At 42.5% G+C, this 24488-nt stretch overlaps 1 protein-coding gene across 3 annotated transcripts in view; it reads right to left on the reverse strand.

Annotated features, from left to right (window-relative positions):
• Window positions 1–260: 260 nt before the first annotated feature.
• Window positions 261–24488, reverse strand: part of Acsm1 (acyl-CoA synthetase medium chain family member 1) — a 56385-nt gene continuing 32157 nt past the window's right edge. For all 3 annotated transcript variants that reach the window (XM_008843859.2, XM_029568676.1, XM_029568677.1), the window contains exons 4-15: window positions 24104–24314; window positions 21617–21824; window positions 19991–20131; window positions 18299–18458; window positions 16410–16489; window positions 12839–12962; window positions 10371–10451; window positions 9777–9878; window positions 6183–6310; window positions 5139–5238; window positions 3482–3601; window positions 261–1574 (exon numbers count right to left, since the gene is read on the reverse strand). In XM_008843859.2, the coding sequence (XP_008842081.1) occupies window positions 1488–1574; window positions 3482–3601; window positions 5139–5238; window positions 6183–6310; window positions 9777–9878; window positions 10371–10451; window positions 12839–12962; window positions 16410–16489; window positions 18299–18458; window positions 19991–20131; window positions 21617–21824; window positions 24104–24314 (1542 nt within the window). In that variant the 3' untranslated portion in view covers window positions 261–1487. The remainder of the gene's footprint in view (window positions 1575–3481; window positions 3602–5138; window positions 5239–6182; window positions 6311–9776; window positions 9879–10370; window positions 10452–12838; window positions 12963–16409; window positions 16490–18298; window positions 18459–19990; window positions 20132–21616; window positions 21825–24103; window positions 24315–24488) is intronic.

The following is a 24488-nucleotide window of genomic DNA, read 5'->3' on the forward strand; positions in this document are numbered from 1 at the left end:
CAAGACCTCAGCATAATGTTAATGCAGGGGAAAATACACTGAGCCCTGGGTGAGTTTTGAGGGCTATGTAACCTTCCAACTTGCGACTGTGGGAAAAACTAGTCACACACTAACTTGCTGCTCTTGGTGACTCCTTTGGACCGTTCAGCAGGTACTGACATCCCTACAGACTCAAGGTCTTTAGTGGTAGTGAATCTTCATACTGTAAAGAGGAACTTTTATTTTTTGACAAGAAAACAGACATGCAGTACCAAACCTAGTTAAGTGAGTAAGCTATCTGGAGAATGCATTTTAATAAATTAATTACATTATGATGGAATGGTTTTTACATTTCATTTTTTATTCTTCATTGATAGTATACAGAAATAAATTAATTTTAGACATTGAATTATATACTGTTACTTTGTTGAATTTCTTAATTAGCTCTAATAGTGTGTATGCTAAGAATATAGATACATATATATATTATATGTATATGATCGTGTCTGCTGCTAAGTAGTTTTAGTCTACCCTTTCCAACTTAGATACTGTTTCTTTTTCTTGCCTCATTACTCTGGATCAGAAATAATGACCTTCCTCATCAGTCTTCATCTTAGGAAAGGACATTTTCAGTCTTCCGCTATTGAGAATATTTCAGAAAATAAACAACAGACTGTTCTGTGGTCATAATGTCAATTGAATCAGAAGCCAATGAAGAAATTATGCCTAGAATTTCTTATAAGTTTGGAAATTGTATGGTACCCCCTTCTAAATAAAAAGTCAAATGAAGAAATCTCTACAGTGTGTTTGAAGAGAACAGAAGTGAGCAAACTCGGCATTCAAATGCACCTCTCTCTGGCTTGGGGATTCCACTTCGGAAGTTGTAGTCTTCAGATCATCCCTTGAGAACCGAGAAGGTGCAATGCCTCAGACAGATGTAGATGTGTCAACACAGCACATCACTCTGGGTAAAGTACTTGCTGGGCAAACAAGTAGACCTGAGTTTGGATCCCCAGTAACATGGTGTGCATGTAATCCCAGTGCTGGGGGATTCCAGGCAATTTAGCCAAAATAGTGAGCTTCAGGTTGGGTGAATGGACCACATGGGGTACTGTTTATGTCAGTATTTATTTGATAAGGTTTCACTATGCAGGCCCAGCTGGCCTGGAACTCACTATGTAGGCCAGGCTATCTTGAACTCATAAAGATCCACCTGCCTCTGCCTCCTGAGTGCTGGGATTAAAGGCATGTGACACCACACCTGGCCATTTTGTTAATATTTTATTACCCACAACCCCAGCCTAAGAGCTCACCAAGGCCATCTAAAGAACTGAGAACTTCTAGGATGTGCAGTAACTAAGTTTGGAAGAACATAAATGTTGGGGTCTTGGTTGTCCCTTCTAATCCTACTCTTCCTTCCCACACCATTCTCACCCTACCACATTAGGCAAACTGAGCCACCTGGGGTTTGTCTGAGGTTACAGTTTAGGTTCTGGGTTGATTGCTGGCTACATCTGACCAAACTCCTTTCTCCGAAGTTCCTTCCTTTGGATTTTGCCGGTGATAGTTTTAGGCAATTCTGGAACAAACTCGATCTGATAGAGGAGAGAGCAAACGCATCCTGACTTAGGGCTGCTGTGACTTCCTTCCAGTTTCCCACTCCCTGCCTCACTCCATAGAGGCTGACACCCCGTGGTGACCTCAGTGAGCTCCACCAAGTGTTGCAGGCTCTCCTCCTGATTCCCTGAAGGAGGGTGTAGTCATGTGACTTGCTTTGACCCATGAAATGTGAGAAGTAGTGGAATGTGTCTTCTATAGGCAGACGAGTTTGGAACCATTAATACCGGGCACCGTCTTTTCTATCTCTTACACCGCAAAAGCAGGTGTCTCTGTGGTGCCCCATCCCAAGATGAGGGGGCTATGGAGCAGAGGTTGTAGAGAAGCCATAGTAGACATGAGCAAGAGACCGTCACTGCCATAAACTTTATTGTTTGGGGCAGTGTGTTTCATATAGTAACATCTAACCCAATCTGCAAGATAGACTTGCCTATTGTCAAAGCCTGATTTGAATTCTTTTGAGTTCCAGCGCTGCCTCTTGTTGACTACCACCTCAGGAAACTGGAGACTCTTAGCCTCATTTTTGTTTCTATAAAACAGGTTGTTTGCATGCTCTTAGGCCGTGAGTGGCATGGAGTAACAGTGCATTAGGTCCAGAGTCTGGCACATATGGTAAGTACACAATACATATGAGCCCTGCAGCTTCCTAACGGCACACTGATAAACATTCAGACAGTGCAGGAAAGGACTACAAAAGAGGAAGAGATTGACTTTTCGACATGTGCGTTCCTGTGCGCTTTATTTTAAAGCATCAGGATAATGCTGGGCATAGCTCTTCTTATTTGTCTTTTCTCTTAATATATTTGTAGGGTATTTTATGCCCAAACTAGAAAAATCTGACGCTGGAGATGATGCTTACTTGTCATCCTAGCACTCAGGAGCCTCAGGAGGATTTTGAGTTTGAGGCCAGTCTGACTACACAGTGAGTTCTAGACCAGCCTGACTGATAGAGAGACACTGTCTCAAAAAATAAACTAAAACAAACAACATAATATAGCATAACATAGCAAAATAAAATGATATAAAATAAGAAAAATGAAATAACAAAATGAAATAAGATAAAATAACATAAAATAAAAAAATGTGTACCAACAGCTTAAATTACAGGCTAACCTTCAATTTGTGACTAAATCATTTCACTGTTATTGGACATTTTTGCAGGTTTCACGTGGCATTTCAAACAAACGCAATAGTGAGCATTTCAGAATGGACTGCGTATAAGAATCAGTAGTTTGTATACGTTTGCTGGTTTTATGTATGTGTAGGTGATTGAAGCTGCAAAATCAGGTGTATTTCCTACTGTGAATCATGTTTTAAAAGTTGAAAAGCACTGATTTTAATTTCTTTTTAAAAATTTACAGGATAATGAATAATATTTAAAAATATCTTTGGGCACATTTCTGACATTTTTCTTTAGGTTAAAATACCTCATTGATGGGGCTGGAGAGATGGCTCAGTGATTAAAAGCACTTGCTGCTCTTGCAAAGTACTGGCATTTGGATTCCAGCATCCACATCAGGCCGCTCACAACTGCCTGTAACTCCAGATCCAGGGGATCCAATGGCCTCCTCTGGCTTTGGGGGGCACCTGCACTCATGTGATGCATGTAAACTCATGTAGACACACATACATAAATGTAAAAATAATGAGTGAGTCAAAGAAAAAGCCTCAATGGATTCTTTGTGGTTTTCTGGTATGGAGGAGGGTTCCCATTTTAATAAGTGTGGTCCATCCCACTTGTATTAGAAACTGCCTCTTTTTCAGAAGAAGAAAAAAGCCTGTTGACTGCCTAAACTTCCCCCTCCAGAGTCACCCTGTGAGACATGGGGCAGCGGAAGAAGGGACCTGCTGAAGCCACCGGACCTCTCCATCTGGCATCACTCACCTTCCGGGGGTACTTGTATGGTGCTGTTACTGATTTCACATGCTGCTGAAGCTCTTTGATAAGTTGGACCTTATCATGGGACAGGAACTCAGGGGTCAGGACAATAAATGCCTTCACGACCTGTAGAATGAGAGTGAAGGCTCAGGCGAGTGTCACACATCACAACAGAACTTTGTAATTAAATGTTTTTTTGCAGGAATAGAAAACACTATAGGCTCTGTTGATGCTTGAGACTGTAGTGATAAAGCACATGAGGACTTTGGAAGAGGAGAGGACCAGGTTAAAATCCATGCCTTCCTGAACTACAGCAACAACAAGCCTGGCAAGATATGTCCACTGGTGCAACAGTGGCAGGAAATATTCTGGGAGTTACCAACCACTCTCTAATTGATTTAAGGTCTGCTTCCTAGGATGGAGCCCATACCTGACACTGATAGCAGGCTTAGGAACCAGAGGCTAGACAAGACATAGGGACAAGCCTAATAGTAGCTTTCTACTCATATTAAACTGAGTCCTAATGACTTATTATAATCATAAATTAATGCATCACGCAACTCTCAGCAGAGAAGCTTCCTATGCAGCTGACGGTGATTAACACAGAAACCTACAGCTGGCCAATGTGCAGTGAGTAAGAGGCTATAGAGTGCGTATCACTGAGTAGGACACCTGTATCAAACTTCTGCCTCTCAGGGCTCAGGGATCATTGAGGAAGAGGGAGCAGGAAGATTGTAAGAGCCCAAGGAGGTGGATGACCACAATGAAACAGTTTTTCAGACAGCTGGTCAGTTACTCATATAAGCTCACAGCAATGGGGACAGCATGCACAAGTCCCATGCAAGCTCAAACCAGACAAAATTTCAGCATAGACGTGGAGAAGAGGATAAAAAAAACCCAACTTAATGAACTCTTGGCAACTAATGGCTGCTGAGTCGGGGAGAGACAGTTTCTTTCAAGAATGGGACTCTTGGTAGGTTAACCAGGCTCCAGTGAATAGACCCACACTTAAGGACATTTGGGGACACAGGCTGGACTATATATCATCTATATCTACATCTATATCTATATCTATATCTATATCTATACCATCTATCTATCTACCTATATATATGGAGTATATTAAATTGGGCAGGGGGCAGTGCTGAGGGGGAGGAGTCTAAATACCATCAGGTTATATTCTATGAGAATTGCAAACATTTAATTAAAAAAATTCAAGCTTAAAAAAAAGAGTCTTAGGTTACTGGGTTTTGTTTTACTTATTTATTTTTTGCACTCTACCACCCAAGCCACATCCCCAGCCTCAAATTACTGGGTTTTATTTATTTATTTATTTATTCATTCATTTATTTTTGGTCTTTTTGAAGCAGGGTTTCCCTGTAGCCCCAGCTGTCCTGGAACTCACTATGTAGACCAGGCTGGCCTTGAACTCACAGAGATCCAAGGGTGAAATGATTTGGTACACAGCAACAGCTTACTTCGCCATGTAGGGTCATTTGAATCACTAATGAGGCTACAGTGCTCCCTCGTGACCATACCGTGTAAGTGCGCACTCACACCAGCTGCCTTAGTTCCACCTCAGGTCCCCAGGCTGTGGTGAGGCCTTGCAAGTGTCCTCACCCCTGTCATTCCCTACAGACAAGGGGCCTCTGTGTCTTCTCACCTCTCCCCGCTCAGGGTCCGGGCTGCTCACCACAGCTGACTCAGCCACCGCGGGGTGCTCCACTAAGGCGTTCTCCACCTCCCCTGGTCCTATGCGGTACCTGGAGAATTAGTTGCTCTTTGCAGATATCAAGGCTCCAGTGAATCAAGTCTTATAGCTTGTACTTTAAGGGTCACATGACCTCTTGACAAAGAGATTGGAGGTAATAGGGAGCCAGAGACTTGAGATCAGTGTTTTGGGCCCAAAATGTGAAGATAAGGGCATTTTATGTTAAAAATGCCTGACTTAGGTGCTCCTGCGGATGAGATAGATGGCAGACTGCTTGGTCTCTGCAGAGCTCTGGGCACTTGGCCCAAGCAGTTTCCTCAGCACCAGAGAGTTCTCGGGATCCTCAAACTCTGTTAGCAAATACTGCATCCTCTTGTATCAGCGTGCTATTACTTTATTTTAGTTCATAGTTTTGCCTTTTAGTTTCTTTCTCCCTCCTTTCCATCCTCTTTTTCCTTTTTTCCTTTCCCTTTCCTCCTCCCCCTTCCCTTCCCTTCCCATTGCGCCCCCCCCCCGCCTGTTCTGACAGACAGAACTTACTGTGTATTCATATGCTTAGATAAGCCCCTTCCATTGGGGTATATCCCAAGCCCTCTTCCCCCCCCCCACACTTTTTATATTGAGATAGATAGGCTTTTGCTAAGCTGTCCAGGTTGGCCTTGAACTGGCCCTGTTGCACAGGCAGACCCTGGACTGGGGATCCTTCTGCCTCAGCCTCCTGAGTACCTGGGATTATAGGCCTATGCCACCATATTCTTGGCTCCCCCTTCTTTACTTGTGTAATGTTTTATTCCTCCTTGAACTTCGTATAAATTAATTCTTCAGCTGCGGGGGCAGCAGAGGTATCCAGGTACCAGGCATTAGGGTACCCTAGACAAGGCTCTGTTCAGTCAGCCTGAGGGTCCCATCATTGAGGCTTGGAGGAATGTCAGGCAGGCAGGATACCATGAGGCATGTGAAGGTGTCAAGGGTCAGCCCAGGGTCAGTCACACTTACCCAGAGGCATTGATGATGTCATCACCCCTCCCTAAAAACCATAAGTAGCCGTCGTCATCAACCTTTGCTCTGTCCCCACTGTTGTAAAAGTCCCCACATTCCACTTCAGCTGTCTTCTCTGGGTTGTTCTGTAAACAGAACAGAGTACATTTGTTGACTGAAGTGAGTTTAGAGATGATGAGATAAAAATTTGGGTTCGGATCTGGGTTTGAGTTCTGCCTCTCGCTCCACTGGGTACCAGGACAAGCTTTACAATCCCTTTGATTCTCTTTTCCTTACTTGGAAGCAGTTGATGTGCACTGCTGCTCCACTAATGAATGTTATTCAGCAATTTTCATGATTTTTTAAAAATTATTTATTTAATAACCACATACTTAGAAGAAGCATTTCATTACAACAGCATTGACATAGCTATTCCTGAGCTAAGATGCATCTGAGCTAAGATGCATCTCTTTCAAAATTGGCTGTACATTTTTAGGTTTACAGTTGAATTATTACAGTTATACAATATTGTACTCAGTATAAACCCTATAAGACATAAAATTAAATGAGATTTTAACCTTTAAAAAAGATCTCCATTTCATTATTAAAATACATAATTTCATACAGAAAAATTCGTTTTTAATGCAATTGACATTAAGATGTTTGTACAGGCATTTCTAATCTCTATATATCTGATTATTACTAGTCACAGTCAGTTACTTTCTGAGCTCCTTGGCATCTGAGCATGTATATAAAGTCATCAGGTAGATTTCAATGGTAATGGTTTTCACATCTACTAATTATTAAGGAGCAAATTTTTATACTTTGAATAATTATTTTTTAATCTTTAAAAAATTTTTTAATAACTACATGATTAGAAGAAGCATTTCACTACAGCTTTAACATATTCAGTAACACACTCCAGAGAAAGAGTACATCTCTTTCACAAATGGGTGCAAGTTTCTAGTTTCACAGTTGAATTAATACAGTTATACAACGATTTTTTTTAAAAAAAGCAACAGAGTTTTGTGTGACTCTCCCCCAGAATGAAATTTCCACTCCAGTGAGAATCTTGTTAATTTTGTTCTCTGCTATAAGCTCGGCATCTACAGTTCTGGGACAGCTGAGAAGAATCACTTAACAGTCATAGTGAATTTTCTTCCCAAAATGCTATCTCACTAGCTCACTGGAGCCTCATGGGAAGCCTATGCATCAGGTGCTTTATAAAGTATAATTTCATTTAATGTAATCGTAGAGTTGCATACAGTTTTAAGAAATAATACAGAGAAATCCTATGTGCCCTTTATCTACTATTGTTTAATATTTCAATCAGGATATAGACATTGATCTAATTCATTGATTTCTTCTGGTTTACTTGTGTGTGTGTGTGTGTGTGTGTGTGTGTGTGTGTGTGTGTGTGATGCAATTGGATCACATGTATAGATTCCTGTTCCCATCATAGCAGTCCACACACGGAGCAGTCCCACCATCTGGCCTCTTTTTATGAGGCTTTTCTAAGTACAATCATTGTGGTGATTTGAATGAGAATGTCCTCCATAGGCTCCAAGTATTTGGACACCTGGTCCCCAGTTGTGGCGCTGTTTGGGGAGGTCATAGAACCTTTAGGAGGTGTGGCCATGCTGGAGGAAGCACGTCACTGAGGGTGGGCTTTGAAAGTTCATAAGCCTTCCCAGATTTCCAATTGTGCGCTGCTTTCCATGCCTACTTGAAGGTGTGATTGCTTGACTTTCTGCTCTGGCCAGCTCTGCCTCATGCTTCCTGGGCCATTATGGACTTTAATCCCTCTGGAATCTTAAGCCAAATAAACTCTTCTTTCTATAAGTTGCCTGGTTATGTGTTTTATTGCAGCAACAGAAAAGTAACGGATACAGTCATCTTCCTTCTCCTTACTCTCCCCTCACCGCTCTAACCCTTTAGCAACAGCTAATCTTTTTCCTTGACACATAGTAATTGAACATATTTGTGGAATACAAGGTGATTATATATATATATATATACACACATATGTATGTATATAATCGGTAAAGATCAAATCAGGGTAATTAGACTTCCACCCCCTGAAATGTTTTCCATTTCTTTGTTTTGGAAAACTTTGAACTCCTCTTTTCTAGGTCTTTATAAAATACATAAGAAGTTATTATAGACCCTTGTCACACTACTGTTCTTTAGAACACTGGAACTCATTCCTCCTAACTATGTTTTTGTGTCTGTTGTACAAACTCCCTGATCTGCCAATCACCATTATTGTCTCTGGCCTGAATATGTTAGATATGCTCAATGAGCTAAGGGGGTAATGGATAAAGATTCCATGGAAAAAAAATCAGTAGATGGCTTAACAGCATATTAAAACATGCAGAAGGAACCAAGGAACTAAAAAAATACAGCACCTGATAAGCTTAAGTCCCAGGAGGAAAGAAAAGAATGCAGAAAAATGAACAGAGTTTACGGGACTTATGGGACATCCTGAGGCCAGTCAAAGATGCCTTGCAAGAACCTCTGAAGAAAGAGAGAGGAAGTTTATGCAAAGAATTATGTGTGTGTGTGTGTGTGTGTGTGTGTGTGTGTGTGTTTGTGTGTGTCTACGTGACTCTTAATGCTGTCTATCGGAATCTCCCGAGATTTGTAACACACGGTCAGGCAACGCCTCCTTGAGGCCATAGCGTGAAGACAGTCATGACACCAGGAGAACGTCTAGTGAAGTATATTTGGAGAGAGGAGACGGAGTCTGAGATCAGTTTCAGGGTCCGGTCACCCTTCCATGGTCAATCTTGGATGCTAAGAATTTTCCCTTTGAGACCACTACTAACCAGGATGGCTGGAGTTTATTTGACAAGGAATTTCTGCAGGTTTTTTCATAGTCCAACCCAGTTTTCTGTAGTTCCTTCATTTCTCATTTAAGGGTTGACACCTAAAAGACTTGGATTCTAGACCTACTGTTCAGCTGACATGGGTAAGACATGAAATACTTCCAATCTGCAGTTTTTCCATCTGCAAAGAAGGTAATAGAGCCTATTGGAGACTCAGTGAGGGTAAATGGTATGTTCGCATTCTGTTGTTGGTAAGAGGGATGGTTTTATATATATATTACATATAAATATATATAATATATGTATATATATATATTTTTTTGACCCGGCCAATTAACTACAGGAGTGACTGAAATCTCAGTGGTGATTCTGAGGCTGATTTTCTTTCTATCCTATCGGTTAGCTCTTAAATCTCAAGTGGATTAGGACCCAAAGGGCTGTGGCAATGTGCTGAGAACTTAAGATGTAATTAAAATTGACTTCATCAAGTTGGAGTGAAAAAGATGATCTGGGCCAGGCATGGTGCCACACACCTTTAATCTCAGCACTTGGGAGGCAGAGGCAGGCAGATCTTTATAAGATCAAGACCAGCCTGATCTACTTAGTGAGTTCCAGGCCACCTGGGACTACAGGGAGACCCTGTCTCAAAAAACAAAATAGAACAAAACAAAAAATTCAAACAAAAGAAGAAAGAAAAAGGTGACCCTGAAGAAATCTCAGGGTGTAGAGCTCCCTGCAGGAATACTTGAGGCTGGGAGTGGGGTAGGGAGCGGAATGCTGTTACCTCGTAGCACATGAAGAGTCCAAGGGGCCTGATGGGCTTGATTCTGATGCCAATGTATCCTTCAGTGTTGGGTGGGAGGATGTTGCCCTTCTCATCGATGATCTGGAGCAAGAAGTGGCCTCTGAGTCCCACAGTGAAGGACTCTCCCAGCCCTCTGCACCTCCCAAGCACTGCATGGTTCATCATGGGACACTTGTGAGGATAAATGGGGTTACTGGTGGAGGAACTGTCAGAAAATAGAATAAAACTGTCAAAAGCTTCTGAAATCAGTGAATGTGGAGCCCAAGACAAGGGTCTACTTGTTTCACGGGAATGTAGAGATCATCAGTGTGTCTGCAAACCAGCAAACAGCATCACTTGTAGGTATTATTCTTTCCCATCCACCATGTGTGATGGAGCTCTCTGCCAGGTGAGTTGTATTTGTGCCCACAATAATGCAGTTTTCACCTGAAATCTCCATAGGCAGTTTGGGGAAGATAGGAGGGGATGGCCAGGGCAGGGAGGGGTGGGCTGGTTCTTGCACCTGCTGTCCCACAAAGCACCAACCCCAGCTGAACACTGAAGTGCTCCCCGTCAATGCCCTTAGTTCCAGACCTGAACGTCAAAGGGTGAGATAGCCTTCCCCATGGAACCCATCTTAACCTTCATTTCCCGAAGGACAGCACAGGTCATTCCCTGTTCAAAAAAGAAGATTGAGTTTGGTCAAAGCAGTCAGAATCACACACATACCACTCACAGAGGCCATGCGTTGCTACACAAAAGGCTTGAGGGGAATCCAGAAGAATGGGATTCTAGGCTCAAGGCACTGACCCAACTCTATTCAGTGGACATATTTTATTCTCAGCATAAGCCGGGTCTATGCTACCTTTGGGGTTGATAGAGTCCAGTGATTGAGGGGAAGAAAGAAACAAAGAGGGTAAGCCCGAGGCTATGGCACATCAGGTGGGGTGTAGGATGTCCACCATATGTCAGGCATGAGTCACTTTGTCAGCGGAAGGCTCCGAGTCCGTTGAACACACTTGTTCACCTGGTCATTAGTGATAGGACCCCTGTCTCATGGGGTTCAGATAGTTTATGTTGTTTTCCTGCTGGTAACCCCGACCTCATTTGTTTTCCTGATGAACTCGGTTCCTCCTTTCAGTCTTTCCTTCTTTCTATTTTGAGCACTTTATAGTCAGACAGATTCTGTGCCTGTATCTTCTTTTGCCAAAAGGAGACAATAACACTTATTTCTCATCGTGTTTGAAAGTATATGGAAGACCCCCTCCTTTTTTTTCTTGGTATTTGAGACAGAGTCTCTGCTGTGTCCGGGGCAGGCCTGGAACTCACTATGTAGCCTTGAACTTGGGATCTTCTTGCTCAGTTTCTTAAGTGATGGGCTACAAGCGCACACGCACACACACACACACACACACACACACACACACACATATACACACCCTACACAGGACTTTACAGGGAAATCTTTACACAATATGAGGTGCACACAGAAAATTCAGTGAATGGCAATTACTAGAGATTACTCAGACCCCAAGAGGAGCCCATTGACCAATTTCTTCTGTGGTATTTTTTCCATACAGCTCTGTGCAGTTCAAGTTCACAGTCATTACAGTTTTTTTTTTCATTGTCCATTCAGTGAATATGAAGAAACCCCAAATAGAGACTGTCCCCCTTCATATGTGCACTCCTGGCATCTGTCTACCTAAAAACCCAGGGACTACAGTAATTTCAGTATGAACCATAGGCTTGGCATTGTGGCTAGAATTTGATCTATTTAACTGATCACGATCCAGCAAGAACAGCATTACAATAATATGAATTTCAGAAAGGGGGATGATGACACTCAGAAAGATTGACTGACAAAGCTATGGTATTGAGGTCTGTAATGGACAGGGCTGAGACTTGTATCCAAGCTGAGCTCCTGGGTGTGGATGCTCTTTCCCATGAGCAATGCCACTGTTCCGACTACAGGTGAGTGAAGGTTGCAAGAGTGAATGAAAAGTGTGAAGCACTTGGAGGAAGAAAGCACCATCTGCTGTGCAAAGGGGCTGGGGTCACTGGGGGAGCACGCTGTTCTCACTCCCTTCTTCCTTGTCCACATAGAAACTATGAACCAGTCAATAACAGGTCCAGAATCTTAACAGTTAACCAACTCACTGATTTTTTAACAACAACAAAACAAACAAACAAAAATCAGATAAATATGTGAATTATATCTAAGATAGTCAGTTTTCTATAAGGCCTGAGAGAGCAGACACTACTGTATTAGCTAGAGTGATAATGAGAAGTGACTTTGTCTAATCATCAGACATCAATGGTAAACATGTTGGAAAAAAATGACTAATCACACTGTCACTAATGAAGCCCTTGAAGTCCACAACATGCGCTATCCTCTGAATTCCCTGTCCATCTGGTACCTCAGTGATACTCTGGGATCTCATTGAGGGTGCCCATGTATGTGTATGCATGTGCATGTGTGCATGTATACATGTGTGCATGAGCGTGTGTGTGTGTGTGTGTGTGTGTCTGTGTGTCTGTGTCTGTGTGGTATATGCAGAAAGTCTTTGTCACCTCACCCACCACTGTTATTATTACATAATTAAAACCTGTGTGTTGTCCTCTTAAATGCCCAGGTATAAACTTCTAAAGCCAGCTCCCAACTACCTCTGCATGTTGCCACCCTAGGATGGGATGGTAAGTTGGCAGGATCTGCTGGCAGTGTTCTCCACATTGCTGGAGAGATTTTTATATCCCATCACTCCTCATGGTCTCCCTTGAGCTGACAATCACAGGCACAACATCAAAATGACCTCCAGTCTCTTTCTAGGCTCTCTCCACCACTTTTCAGTGCATTGATCTCTCAATGACTTGATGAGCTGTACATTTTCTTTCTACACATTGATTTGGGGTAAATTAGCCTTGAACCCTGGAGTCTCTTGTTAGCTTTGAGCAATGCTATGTATATAGGAGGCCTCAGCATGCACTCAGGTCATGACCAGCCCACTGGCTGTGCCTGGTTGCTGAGGCTATCCAAATGGCACAGCAGGGGTCTGTCCACCTACCGTTTCTGACTGTCCGTAGATCTCATGAATCAGAAGGCCCGTCTGTTTTCTCCATTGATCTTGCTCCCCAGGCAGCAGGCTTTCCCCACCAGTAGTGCAATGTTCCAGGGTAGGGAACCGGAGACTTAAGGGAAGGCAAATGTATCAGACCTTGGACAGGCACTTTGTCACCTGGAGCATTCATCCTTCTGTTCCCTCATTTTCTTATTCCCTTCTTTCTTTTAACTGATGGCCAAAGCCAAATTGATGCCACTCCCCTCCTCTCAGTCCCTGTTAACTTCTGGTAGAGGTGAAGGGACGGTGGTGAAATTGTAGGATTGTATCAAGGATGTTTGAGTTAAGTTTGGATGTTGATGTAACAAGAGTAAGACAGGTGTGTTCCTAAGAACTCACCTTAGAAAATCTTCCTATGTGGTCAAGAGAGATAATTTTATAGACCATAAAGGGGTGAGAGACAAGACCCCATAGGGCATGCTGGGGTACTAGCAGAACTGCACTGCCTTCCAGGAGGGGTGTGTTGTGCTAACAGGAATTTTCTGAATTGGGGTGAATATCAGGTTTGGAAATTATTTGTTCAGGACATGAAAGCCAGTTAGGCTGAATGTAGGAAAATACAGAAAGGTAACAGGAAAAAGAGTTTGAGAGAGAACAGAAATCAGAGAGGAGAAATTTCAGGGAAAACAGAAAAATTTTAGGTAAACATTTTTTTTTTTCTCCTCTCAGTCCCTGTTAACTTCTGGTAGAGGTGAAGGGACGGTGGTGAAATTGTAGGATTGTATCAAGGATGTTTGAGTTAAGTTTGGATGTTGATGTAACAAGAGTAAGACAGGTGTGTTCCTAAGAACTCACCTTAGAAAATCTTCCTATGTGGTCAAGAGAGATAATTTTATAGACCATAAAGGGGTGAGAGACAAGACCCCATAGGGCATGCTGGGGTACTAGCAGAACTGCACTGCCTTCCAGGAGGGGTGTGTTGTGCTAACAGGAATTTTCTGAATTGGGGTGAATATCAGGTTTGGAAATTATTTGTTCAGGACATGAAAGCCAGTTAGGCTGAATGTAGGAAAATACAGAAAGGTAACAGGAAAAAGAATTTGAGAGAGAACAGAAATCAGAGAGGAGAAATTTCAGGGAAAACAGAAAAATTTTAGGTAAACATTTTTTTTTGGTCTTTTGAGACAGGGTCTCCCTGTAGCCCCAGCTAGCTTGGAACTCACTATGTAGACCAGGCTGGCCTTGAACTCACAGAGATCCACCTGCCTCTGCCTCCCTAGTGCTGGGATTAAAGGCAGGTACCACTACACCTGGCTAAACATTTATATTAGTTTATTAGTTGCATCATGAGATATAATCTCTCTCTTCCATTTTCCCCATGAAGTTTCCCTGGACTAAAAATTTCAAAATAATGTGATTTATTTATTTATTTATTTATTTATTTTTATTTTATGTGTATGAATGTTATGCCTGCATGTATATAAGGCACCCATGTCATGAAGTGCCCATGGGGGCCAGAAGAGGGCATCGGATCCCCTAGAATTGGAGGTAAGGACAGTTGTTATCCTCCACATGGGTGCTGGAATTTAAACCCGTGTCTTTTGCAAGAGCAGCTAGTTCTCTTAACCACAGAGTCATCTTTCCAGACCCAAATAATGTTTCAATTATTCTAAAGAACATGGGAGGGAGGTGACTGAGCTCTGAATCAGCTGGCTCAGGGTGAGGCCTGGACAGTTGCTGGAGAGATAGAAACATCTGGACCACTTGCTTTCCCTCTCCTCACCCTCTCTTGATATATACAGAGTCAAGAGAGAGGAGCAGTAGGCTAGTTTCCCTGAGAGCATCTTTATTTTAATGTCCGTAAGGTGGTCAGACTCTTAGAAGAAGACATTGATTAATTCTGCACTGGTTTTATCTCTACTGGGTTTGGACAAAGGCTACCACCCGAGGAATGTAAAAATAGTTAGGTGTGATATGAGCTTTGAAATATGGATGGAGACAGAATCCAGCCAGACTGCGTCTTCTTGTATAAAATTGAGTTATAGTTCAATTGGGTTTGTAAGGGTAGTCATTAAAGTCCTTTATAATTTAGTTTTATGTGTAGAAAAGATATTAGCTCTGATTTTGAAGTAGATGTTTCAATTTCAGAGTTTCTAAAAGATACATAAATGTCCATAATATCCAAAGAGCAGATTCCAGGTTAGCTAAAAATCAACCCTCCAAGTATAAGGCAATGCAAAACTAAAACTTCAATAAGATAACACTACATATCCATCAGATGGGCAAAATTAACTCAGGGAAATGGATGTTGATAAGCCTGTAGAACAAAGGAAATCCTTTAATCTTGATAGAGGGAGCATAATTAGGTTTGGTACTTTGAAACTACTGAGGCAGTCTGTAGTATGAGCTAGGAATTCATCTCCTAGGAAAACGTCAGAAATGCATGTTTATCTGCACCCAGATTTCATACATCACATTCAGCGTAGCACTGATCACAAACAGTCCCCAAGCAAAAGCTAACCATGTCTCCATTAGTGGTAGGACTGTTACTCATATGAAGCCACAGCAATGGTGACAGCATGCATAAGTCCTATTCAAGCTCAAACCAGACAAAATCCCAGCATAGACACGGGCAAGTGGGTAAGAAACCCCAACCCTTCTGAGGAACTATTGGCAACTGATGGCTGATGGGAGGGGGAGAGTCAGTTCTTTTCAAGAATGGGACTCTTTGTAGATTAACAAGTCTCCAGTGGATGGACTTATAGTAAAGGACATTTGGGGACACAAATTAGACTCTATAGGCATTATTGTATAATACATTAAATTGGCCGGGGGCAGTAAGGAGAGCTACAGATAGAGGAGGGGATTTAAATACCATCAAATATATTGTATGAAAATTGCAAAAATTTAATACAAAATTTAAAAAATGATAGAACTGATTAAAAAATCCAACATATCATCATTAATGGGAAAATGATAAAAAATTGTGATATTTTCACAAAACATGATAAACAGCAATGAAGATAAAATATAATAATATGCAACATACATACATGTCAGACATATAATGTAGGAAACAGAAGCAAGACACCACAGAACAATGGCTGCATACATAAAACTTCAAAAGCATGGCAATGGAACTGTATTTCCTAGGTTGCTAAGCTATAAAGTAAACTAGAGAAACGAACACCATAAAATGGGAAGTGATTTTGTTTAGGGGATACAAGGAGGCATGTAGAAGTCTCCGAGGCATTGACAAAGCTCTATTTTCTGGACTTGGGTGAGTGATCACACAGATATTTTCATTAATCTGTAAATTTCAAGCACATCCATTTTGATTTGTTATGACACCATAAAAATGTGAACAAACTGTTTACAAAGAACGTAAGGCTATATCTTGAGCCCTAGGCTACGCTTTAGCTTAGACTGGTAACCATCACTACAAACACTTGCATGCACACATGCACACACCTGCATCCCAACCATCAAAGAACCCAAGGAAAATAAGCCACGACACCTCAGATTATGTTAAGATCTTAAATAACAAAGGTTGCTGTTACCAGCCACTGCTACGTACTTGGTAAATTTCGCCTGCAGAATCATTCGAAATACAGTTGGGGCAGCAAGGCATTGAGTGATGGGGTATTTGAATAGCACCTGAAAAGTGAGGAGAGAAGGAATTTTATTTTTAGAGCTAAGGTTAAAAATATCAGCATTTTAGATCTCCCCTCTAGGAGAGCCTTCTTGTTTGTTTGTTCTTCCAATATGCGAACATTGGGCATGGATTTCAGAAATGGCATGTATACTGTTGTGGGGGATGCAAAAGGGGTGGTGAGATTTAATGTTGCAGCTCTTATGAAAGGTAGATACTAACAGAGGAGATGACAAGAGGAGGCAAATGATAAGGTGGAAGTTGGTCGATGTCGTAAGAGAGATTTGAAGTTCTGTTAAGAACACAGCAGAAGGAAATAGATTGGTTGGAGGCTCTGGAAGGCTCATGGAGGAGGTTGAATTTAGTGGAGTCATTACTAAAGGAACATGGTGTACAGGCAGAGAGATGGGGGTGCTCATGAAGACAGAGGGATTCATGGGGAGTAAATCTCAGGAGTTAAAGAAACATTTCAGCAGAGTAGAACTCAAAATGGAACAGGGTCAAGGAATGTTGTTTTAGGCACGGGGTATTGAATGATTTAGGTTTATGGAATGAAGGAGTGGAGCCAATGAGGATGAAAAATGAAAAATACAACAGAAAAGGTTTACTAGATGAGAGGTTACTAGAGCAGACAGGGTAATGAATAGAATCTGAGCAGTAGACTTTGAAAAGTCAAGGGGCAGGTCTGATGCTGAGGCGGTAGAGTGGGTGAGTGGAACATAAAGAAAAATTTCCAGTGAAGGGATGTGTGTAAATAGAATTCATGCAGGTGACTTCAGTGGCCTCGCATTGTTTCAGTGGCCACTTGTGGAGTGTTTTCAATGTGTCAGCCTGAAGGCTAAGTCGTTTATAGGCTTGGCCTAGACCATTTCATTGATAGTCTTAAAGATTTTCTGCAACAATAACTATTAAAAAAGTCATTTGAATTTTTGGTTGGCTTGATCTTTTGTAGGTCTCGTGCCTAAAGGGGAAGCTGCTGTGGGATCATGTGTGCAATGGCCTTGGCGTGTCTGGAAAACATCATTTTGCAGCAGTCTTCTGCCACCTTTGGCTCTGACAGCTGCTTTGCTCCTTCTTCTGTGATGATCCTTGAGCCTTGAAAGGAGAGAGTGTGATAGATATAGATGTCCCATTTAGGGATGAGCACTCCACAGTCCTCTACACCCTGAGCAGTTTGATCATCTGTACTGATGGCCCATGTGCATACTGGCAGTATTAATTGTACACCATAGGTTAGAATAAGAGTACTTGAAAGGGAGAAGTGGTAAGGGGACTGTGAGGACTTGAAGGGTAAGGGGAGGGAGTAGGGGACAGATTCGATTAAAACACATTGTATATTTGCATGAGATTTTATATTTGAGAGAAAAGACCACTTGATAGATAAGGGAGCAACGGCTCTGACTGGAGACGAATACGCTAATCAATAGCAAGGGTAGAACAAGAAACTAGATCTGTATTATCCCAAGGGCTTGGGGTACACACACACACACACACACACACACACACACACACACACACAAACTTACTACCTGGCCCTAGCAGAGGTGTATATTCTGGGTCTCACATCTGCAAAGTTTGATGCACGGATTTGAAGAATGGCCCAGAAATATGCATTTTCTAACAGGTTACATTGTCATCGGATACTCATATTGTGACTCTTATTCAGTGTTCCACATGGTGAGAATCTCAGAACCAGGGTTACTTTATGCACACAGCCTTCTTTGGTTTAATGAATGTTTCTCAGCTGAGTCCAGCTTTGGGAAACATGGATTTCTTCTGGAAGGATTTTGATAGTAGAAGTGTGGTACTCTTACCTCTATAATGACCTTGGGGTCAAACTGGGGCAGATGGTGGATGAATACCGTAGCCCCTGATGTCCATGGTTCAATCAGGCACCCCACAGTAGCCAGAATCCAGCCTGGGTCTGACATACACCATAAGATGTCAGATGTCTTCAGCTGGAGCACTTTCCTGCTAACTCCAAGATATAGTGGCCTCAATTGTGCCATCATGGGAGCAAGTGGACAACAGCCCGAGAGCCATGTTTTTAGGCAGGAAATCACCCCCCATTCAGTTCATGTGATTTGTGTGGGCATTCCAGAGCACCCCTCCGAGTTCCCAAAGGTATATTACATTATGTTTCCTGACCACATGCAACTGGAATTGAGTCAGTCTTAATGATCCTGAAGACCTTTGTTAGGAAAGCTGGGATAGAGTCTATTGCTGTCTTACTGGATCTGAATCAGCCACTGATTCTGGCAACACTCACATACCAGAAACATTTGAGAGAGGAAAAGCTAATCTAGCCAGAGATGTCTGAAGCTAAACCTTGAGTTGGTCTAGTTCCTAAGCCAATAAATCCTCCATTTACTCTTTGGCTTAATGCGTTTGGTTTGGACTTTCTGTTGTTTGCAATGCGATGACATGAGAGAAGAGGCACGATTTTGGCAAGAGACTGGAAGCAATTAGTCAAAGGGTAATAACTGGTAGGTTAAGTGAGGGCGGTTTCTACCTTCTCTGCCTTTTATTGCTCCCAAGGGACCTCAGTGCACAAGTCCTTGGGAAAGTATAACGCTCCTCTTAGAAGGCTGGGGCTTTGAGAAGTTTTTCTGTTGTCAGCAACAAATTTCAGTAGACCATCTATGAGGCCCCAGCCCTTGTTCTGTCTGTTTTGAGACTGTGGCACCAGGGGGAGTTACTAGCTAGGAATTCCTTCTTCGGAGTGTCAGACCCTACTGCCTCCTGAACATCACTTTCATATCTATGGTTCTACAGACGCTGCCTGTTACATCCTTGTGCCTTAGCAAGTATCATTCCAAAGGCCTCTCTTTCACTTCTGAGGCTCTGCTCCTCAATTATCATCGCACTTCTAGTCCCTGCTTACAAGCAGCTGCCTCTGTTCCTATGCTGATTAATATGTTAGAAAACAGCTCGGTCTGTTCTGAATATTACTAGTTGAGGACGAGGGTAAGTGGTACACAAACAATTGGTTTAAAGATTTTTAAATGATAACCAAGGCTTAGCTTCAGCCTCCATATACTTCTTGTTCAAGACCAGAGGTGGTGATCTATGGTAGGTCAATTCCAGGCATTTTCTTTCCTGGAATTCCATTATTGAGAAACTCTAAGTCTGATTTCCTCATAATGGGAAGGAGGAGGGGTACCCCTCAGCACAGGCTACACTTCGAGAATTTTCTGTCTTTTGTCCATGGTCAGGGACACAATGACTTGTCATTTGTGCAGCTTGCAGAATGCCTTCCTGTGAGAGTGCTCAACAGAACACACAGAAGCCTCCTTTGTTATTCTAGGATCCTTGTGAGCTAACATCCAAGATCCCAGACCTTCATCTTCCAGCCCCTCAGAGGTTGAAGCAGAGAACAGAAGTAGAACAAAGATGGAGGCACTTCCACTCAGAACTCCATCCCAACCCCCCAACACACAGGTGCACACACACACACCTTGCCCCAGGGTTTGGACCTGGCCTTTAAGTTGCTGCCCGTTTCCTACCCTGAAGGGATGCAGGACCGGAAGGCAAGTCCTTGGTTGTGTTTTGCCATCTTGGGGAGACCTGTGGTCCCACTGGTGAAGAAGATGACCATGGGATCCTTCATCTTTGACTTAATACATGTGTGGTCTGGGGATGCTGATCTGCAAAGAGATTCAAGACAAAAAAGAGAGAGAGAAAAAGCCATGCTTGTTGTTTTTCCATTTTTAGATGAAGCAAGTGGAGTAGCTTGTAGCTTGAAGCATGGAATTGGGAGCCTGGAGATCTATCTACAAGGCTGGAGGGAAAATTGGCACTGCTGATGGCAGACATCCAACTGACTGTGGGGGTGATTTGGACAAGGGCACTAGCATGTCTTTAACTGAAAAGTGGGAAAAACAAAATGGATTAGGAAATCACAGAGTACTTAGTACTGCCTATATTCCAGGTGATGCTTTTAGTGAGCTGGAAATAGGAAGCGGTCCTGGATTGTGCATGGCCGCTCAGTCTGCTTTGAGTCTTAGGAGCTTCTTCCCAAGCAATAGGCTCCTGGGCTTTCTCTGATTGGAAAGGCAAGCTCTCTAAATATTTAAAGAAAATTGCAAATAATCTCAACATTGGCTTTGCTGGTCTTGCTAAGTAAGACATGGTATCATATTTATCCTGGGTAATTTGAGCGATTTTTCAAATATTTTCTTGATTTTAAACTGTTTTCATTTAATTCTCTGATTTAATTAGATATTACTTTGCTATACTGTTGAAACAAAGGGCTTTAGAAACTGAGGTGTTACTTCCAGGAAGTAAGGAAGTAAGCCCAGCATGGTTTGTGGTGTGAGATGCTCCTGAATGCTCACAGAATCAGGTTTTTTGTTTGTTTGGTTATTTTGCTTTTGTTTTTAGGGAAAAAAGTCTTTCACCAATTCTGCCCTAATTTTGCTTGGAAGCTGTCCCCAAAGACATCCAGTTCCCAGGAGATGGAAAGTCTTTACTCTCAAAGCTGCTATCCAACTACAATAGGAAATTCAATTTATTTTGAAGTTTTACATTTCGCCTTAAAATGAAATTTTTATCTTTTAAAAACTTCAGGGGCTGGAGAGATGGCTCAATGGTAAAGAGCACTGACTGCTCTTGTAGAGGACCTGGGTTCGATTCTCAGAACCCACATGGTGGCTACAAACCATCCTTAACTCCAGTTCCAGGGGAATCTGAAGCCCTCTTCTGACCTCCACAGCATTGCACGACATGGGTGCACTCATATACATGCAGGCAATACACTCATACACACGAAATATAAATAAAAATAATAAATAAAATATTCTTTAAAAACTTCATATATACATTTTATATAAAATGATTTTAGGCTTCTTACATGGAATATGTCACACAATAGTTCCCTGAATTTTGTATCTCTCCTTTGCTTAGTCTCAGGGCTGAGTATACTTTAATGACAAGAACATGGAAGTCCAACTTTCTGATTTTATAGACAAATTTCCAAAACCCAGGGAGGGGAAGGAACAAGTCCAGGGTTTTCCAATAGATCAATGACATGGCTAGGAAGAGAGTAGGTAGCTACCTGTCTCTCAGTGCTTTGGAGTAGGTGGCGTTCTCTCCTATATTCAGAAAACATTTTTATCAGATCAGCCACTCACTTAATAAGTGATCGTAAGTTCAACCACCCTTCACGGCTGTGATCAGACACCAGGAGCTTGGTTTTCAGAGCAGGGCACTCTGAAGTCATGGAGTCCACGTCTGGGGCAAGGTTCTCTGTGGTCACAATGGCCTTGGCTTGAGACAGCTGTAGTCGGTAGAGGATGTCCTTAGCCTTTAATTGGCTGGTCCCAGGAATGTAGACAATCCCTGAGGGCAAGAAAGGAACCGCCTGCTTTCACATCCACGGACCTCAAGTTTGACTCATCTGCTGGGAATTCCCACAATGCTATGCAAAATACAGTCCACAGACCACTAGCCTCCAAACCATGGGGGATACAGAATCTTACTCCCCCGCCGTGCCAAATCTGTTCAATCACAATCTGAATCTTAGCAAGATCTCCAATTGATTCCTAAGAACATTAACAATTGAATGCTTTTCCTTAATCTTTTCTGCTCTATTTGGGTCCAACCTGAGGCTAGGTGGACCTTGGTTTCCACACACTTAGACTAGATCTGGGAATAGTGCTGTGAGAGGGACAGTGTTGCTGACATTAGGACTAGCTGCATCACAACGCTGCCCCCACCCCTTTTCCTCCCCTTCCCCCGAGTCCTTTGAAGTCATTTTGAATCTCCTCTATTTTACCAGAAGTTTAGCCACATTGCCCTCTGACCTTCCTTACCTTCTTTTCACCAGTACCAGCACCAGTCGCCAACAGTGAGCTCAAGCCTTTGGCTGTCGACACTGAAATCACATCCTTACTGGATGCTCTGTTCTGAATCTTCCCGCCACCTCAGGTTCACAAGCACAGGTTCACACAAGCACAAACCATCTCCCTCTACGTTTCTTCTCCGCACTACCATCTATGCCCTCTCTCTTCAGAAAGATGCCCTACTCCTTGCTCTGACCCGGCAGGCGCCGTCTACTCTTCATCTCCCTCATTACCTTTCTGCTTTAAAATGACCTTTCTTATATAGGCTAGTCCTGACTCGGCCTTTGCATGTGCTGGGTCCATAGTTGGAACACCTTTCCTTTGTTTTTGACCTTCTTTAATACCGCTTACCAAGAGGACTCAGCTACAGTCTCGAGCTTCCCACCAGTCACTTGTTAGTTCTACAGATGCATGGTTTCCCTTTTCTATACTCTCTTCTGCCTTTGCTGTCAATTCTCAAAAAAAATTTTTAATATTATTTTTAATTTATGTGTAATTTATGTGTATGAGTGTGTTGTTTACACGTGTGTAAGTGCACCCATGTCGTGTAGTACCTGTGGAGATCAGAAGAGGGCATTGGATTCCCCTGGAACTGGAATGGAACAACCATCCATAACTCCAATTTCACGGGATCTGATGCCCTCTTCTGGCCTTTGTGGGCATTGCACACATGCGCTGTACCGTCATACATGCGCAAAACACTCATACACATAAAAAATTAAAAAAAGATGAAGAGAAGTCTCTGCATAAAATCTTAACATGTAAAGGATATAAGTAGAAAATTCCCTCATGAAAACACCATAGTCATATTCAGCGCAGTTAGGAACTGTCAATGGAGACCCAAACGTACAATGAAAGAGTATTGTGGAAAAAACATTCACAATATCATCTAGGTAATGTGTAAGGAGAAATCTGGTTGCCGCCACCTAAGTCAAGTGATGAGATATTTATCATCAGTGGTGGAATAAGCCCACTTTACACCTTTTGATACGACACACTGATGAAGACACAATCTGGCTTTGCAGGATTCCTCTCAAAGGCATTTAACCTGAATGGCATCACAAAGAAAGAATTATAAGTCCAAAAACTGAGGTATATTCTGCAAAACAATTGCCTCGGAATTTTCCAAAACATCCTTGTCATGCAAAAGTGTCTGGAAAAGCATTCTAAATCAAAGGAGAGCAAGGACATCTGACAGCTAAATACAACGTATTAGTAAGCCTCAACTGGATTTAAAGGGAAATTGGCTATAAAGGACATTGCTCAGATAATTGAAGAATGTTTATTACTAATGTGTTTGGATAACTTTAGTGCATGATGTTAGCCTTCTTATATGATAGCTCCATTATGGTTATGTAAAGCAAGTATTTTGGATTTCAGCAGATTTACATGCTCCTGTGCTTACCTGATGCTTGTAGTTATCACACAGCAGATGAGAGAGAGAGAGAGAGAGAGAGAGAGAGAGAGAGGGAGAGAATGAGAGAAAGGGAGACATGTTTAGATCGTATTAATGTCAGAGTATGAGGGAAGAGAGGAAGAAAACATGAGCAGTGTATGTGATGGAGAGAACAGAGCCATTTGTACCAGGCTGGGTACAAAGCACATATCAGACCAGATGTCCAGCACGACCCCCACCTCTGGCATCACCGACCTGCTCGGAGGCAGCCCACAGTCACATATGTGATGGAGAGAAACAGAGCCATTTGTACCAGGCTGGGTGCAAAGCACATATCAGACCAGATGTCCATCACGACCCCCACCTCTGGCATCACCGACCTGCTCGGAGGCAGCCCACAGTCACCAGCCACCACTCAGGTACTCGAGGCAGAATCAAGGCCAGGTGATCTCCCTGCTGCAGGCCACAGGTCTGCGTGAAGACGTTGGCAGTGCGGCAGGTTAAGTCCCTTATCTTTCTGAAGCTCCATTTCACTTCATCTCCTTGGTTGTTCACCCACCATAGGGCTGGACCGGGACCTCTCTTGCCCTCCTAGTTAAGATTGTACACCAAGTGTCACTTCCTACTTCCAAGGAAAAAGATAATCCACCTCCATAGTGACATTCCAGCACAGTGTGGTGAGATCAAGTGTCACTTCCTACTTCCAAGAAAAAGATAATCCACCTCCATAGTGACATTCCAGCACAGTGTGGTGAGATCCCATTT

Source organism: Nannospalax galili, unplaced genomic scaffold (assembly GCF_000622305.1).
Source record: "Nannospalax galili isolate Female #2095 unplaced genomic scaffold, S.galili_v1.0 scaffold381, whole genome shotgun sequence".
NCBI classification, from domain to species: domain Eukaryota; kingdom Metazoa; phylum Chordata; class Mammalia; order Rodentia; family Spalacidae; genus Nannospalax; species Nannospalax galili.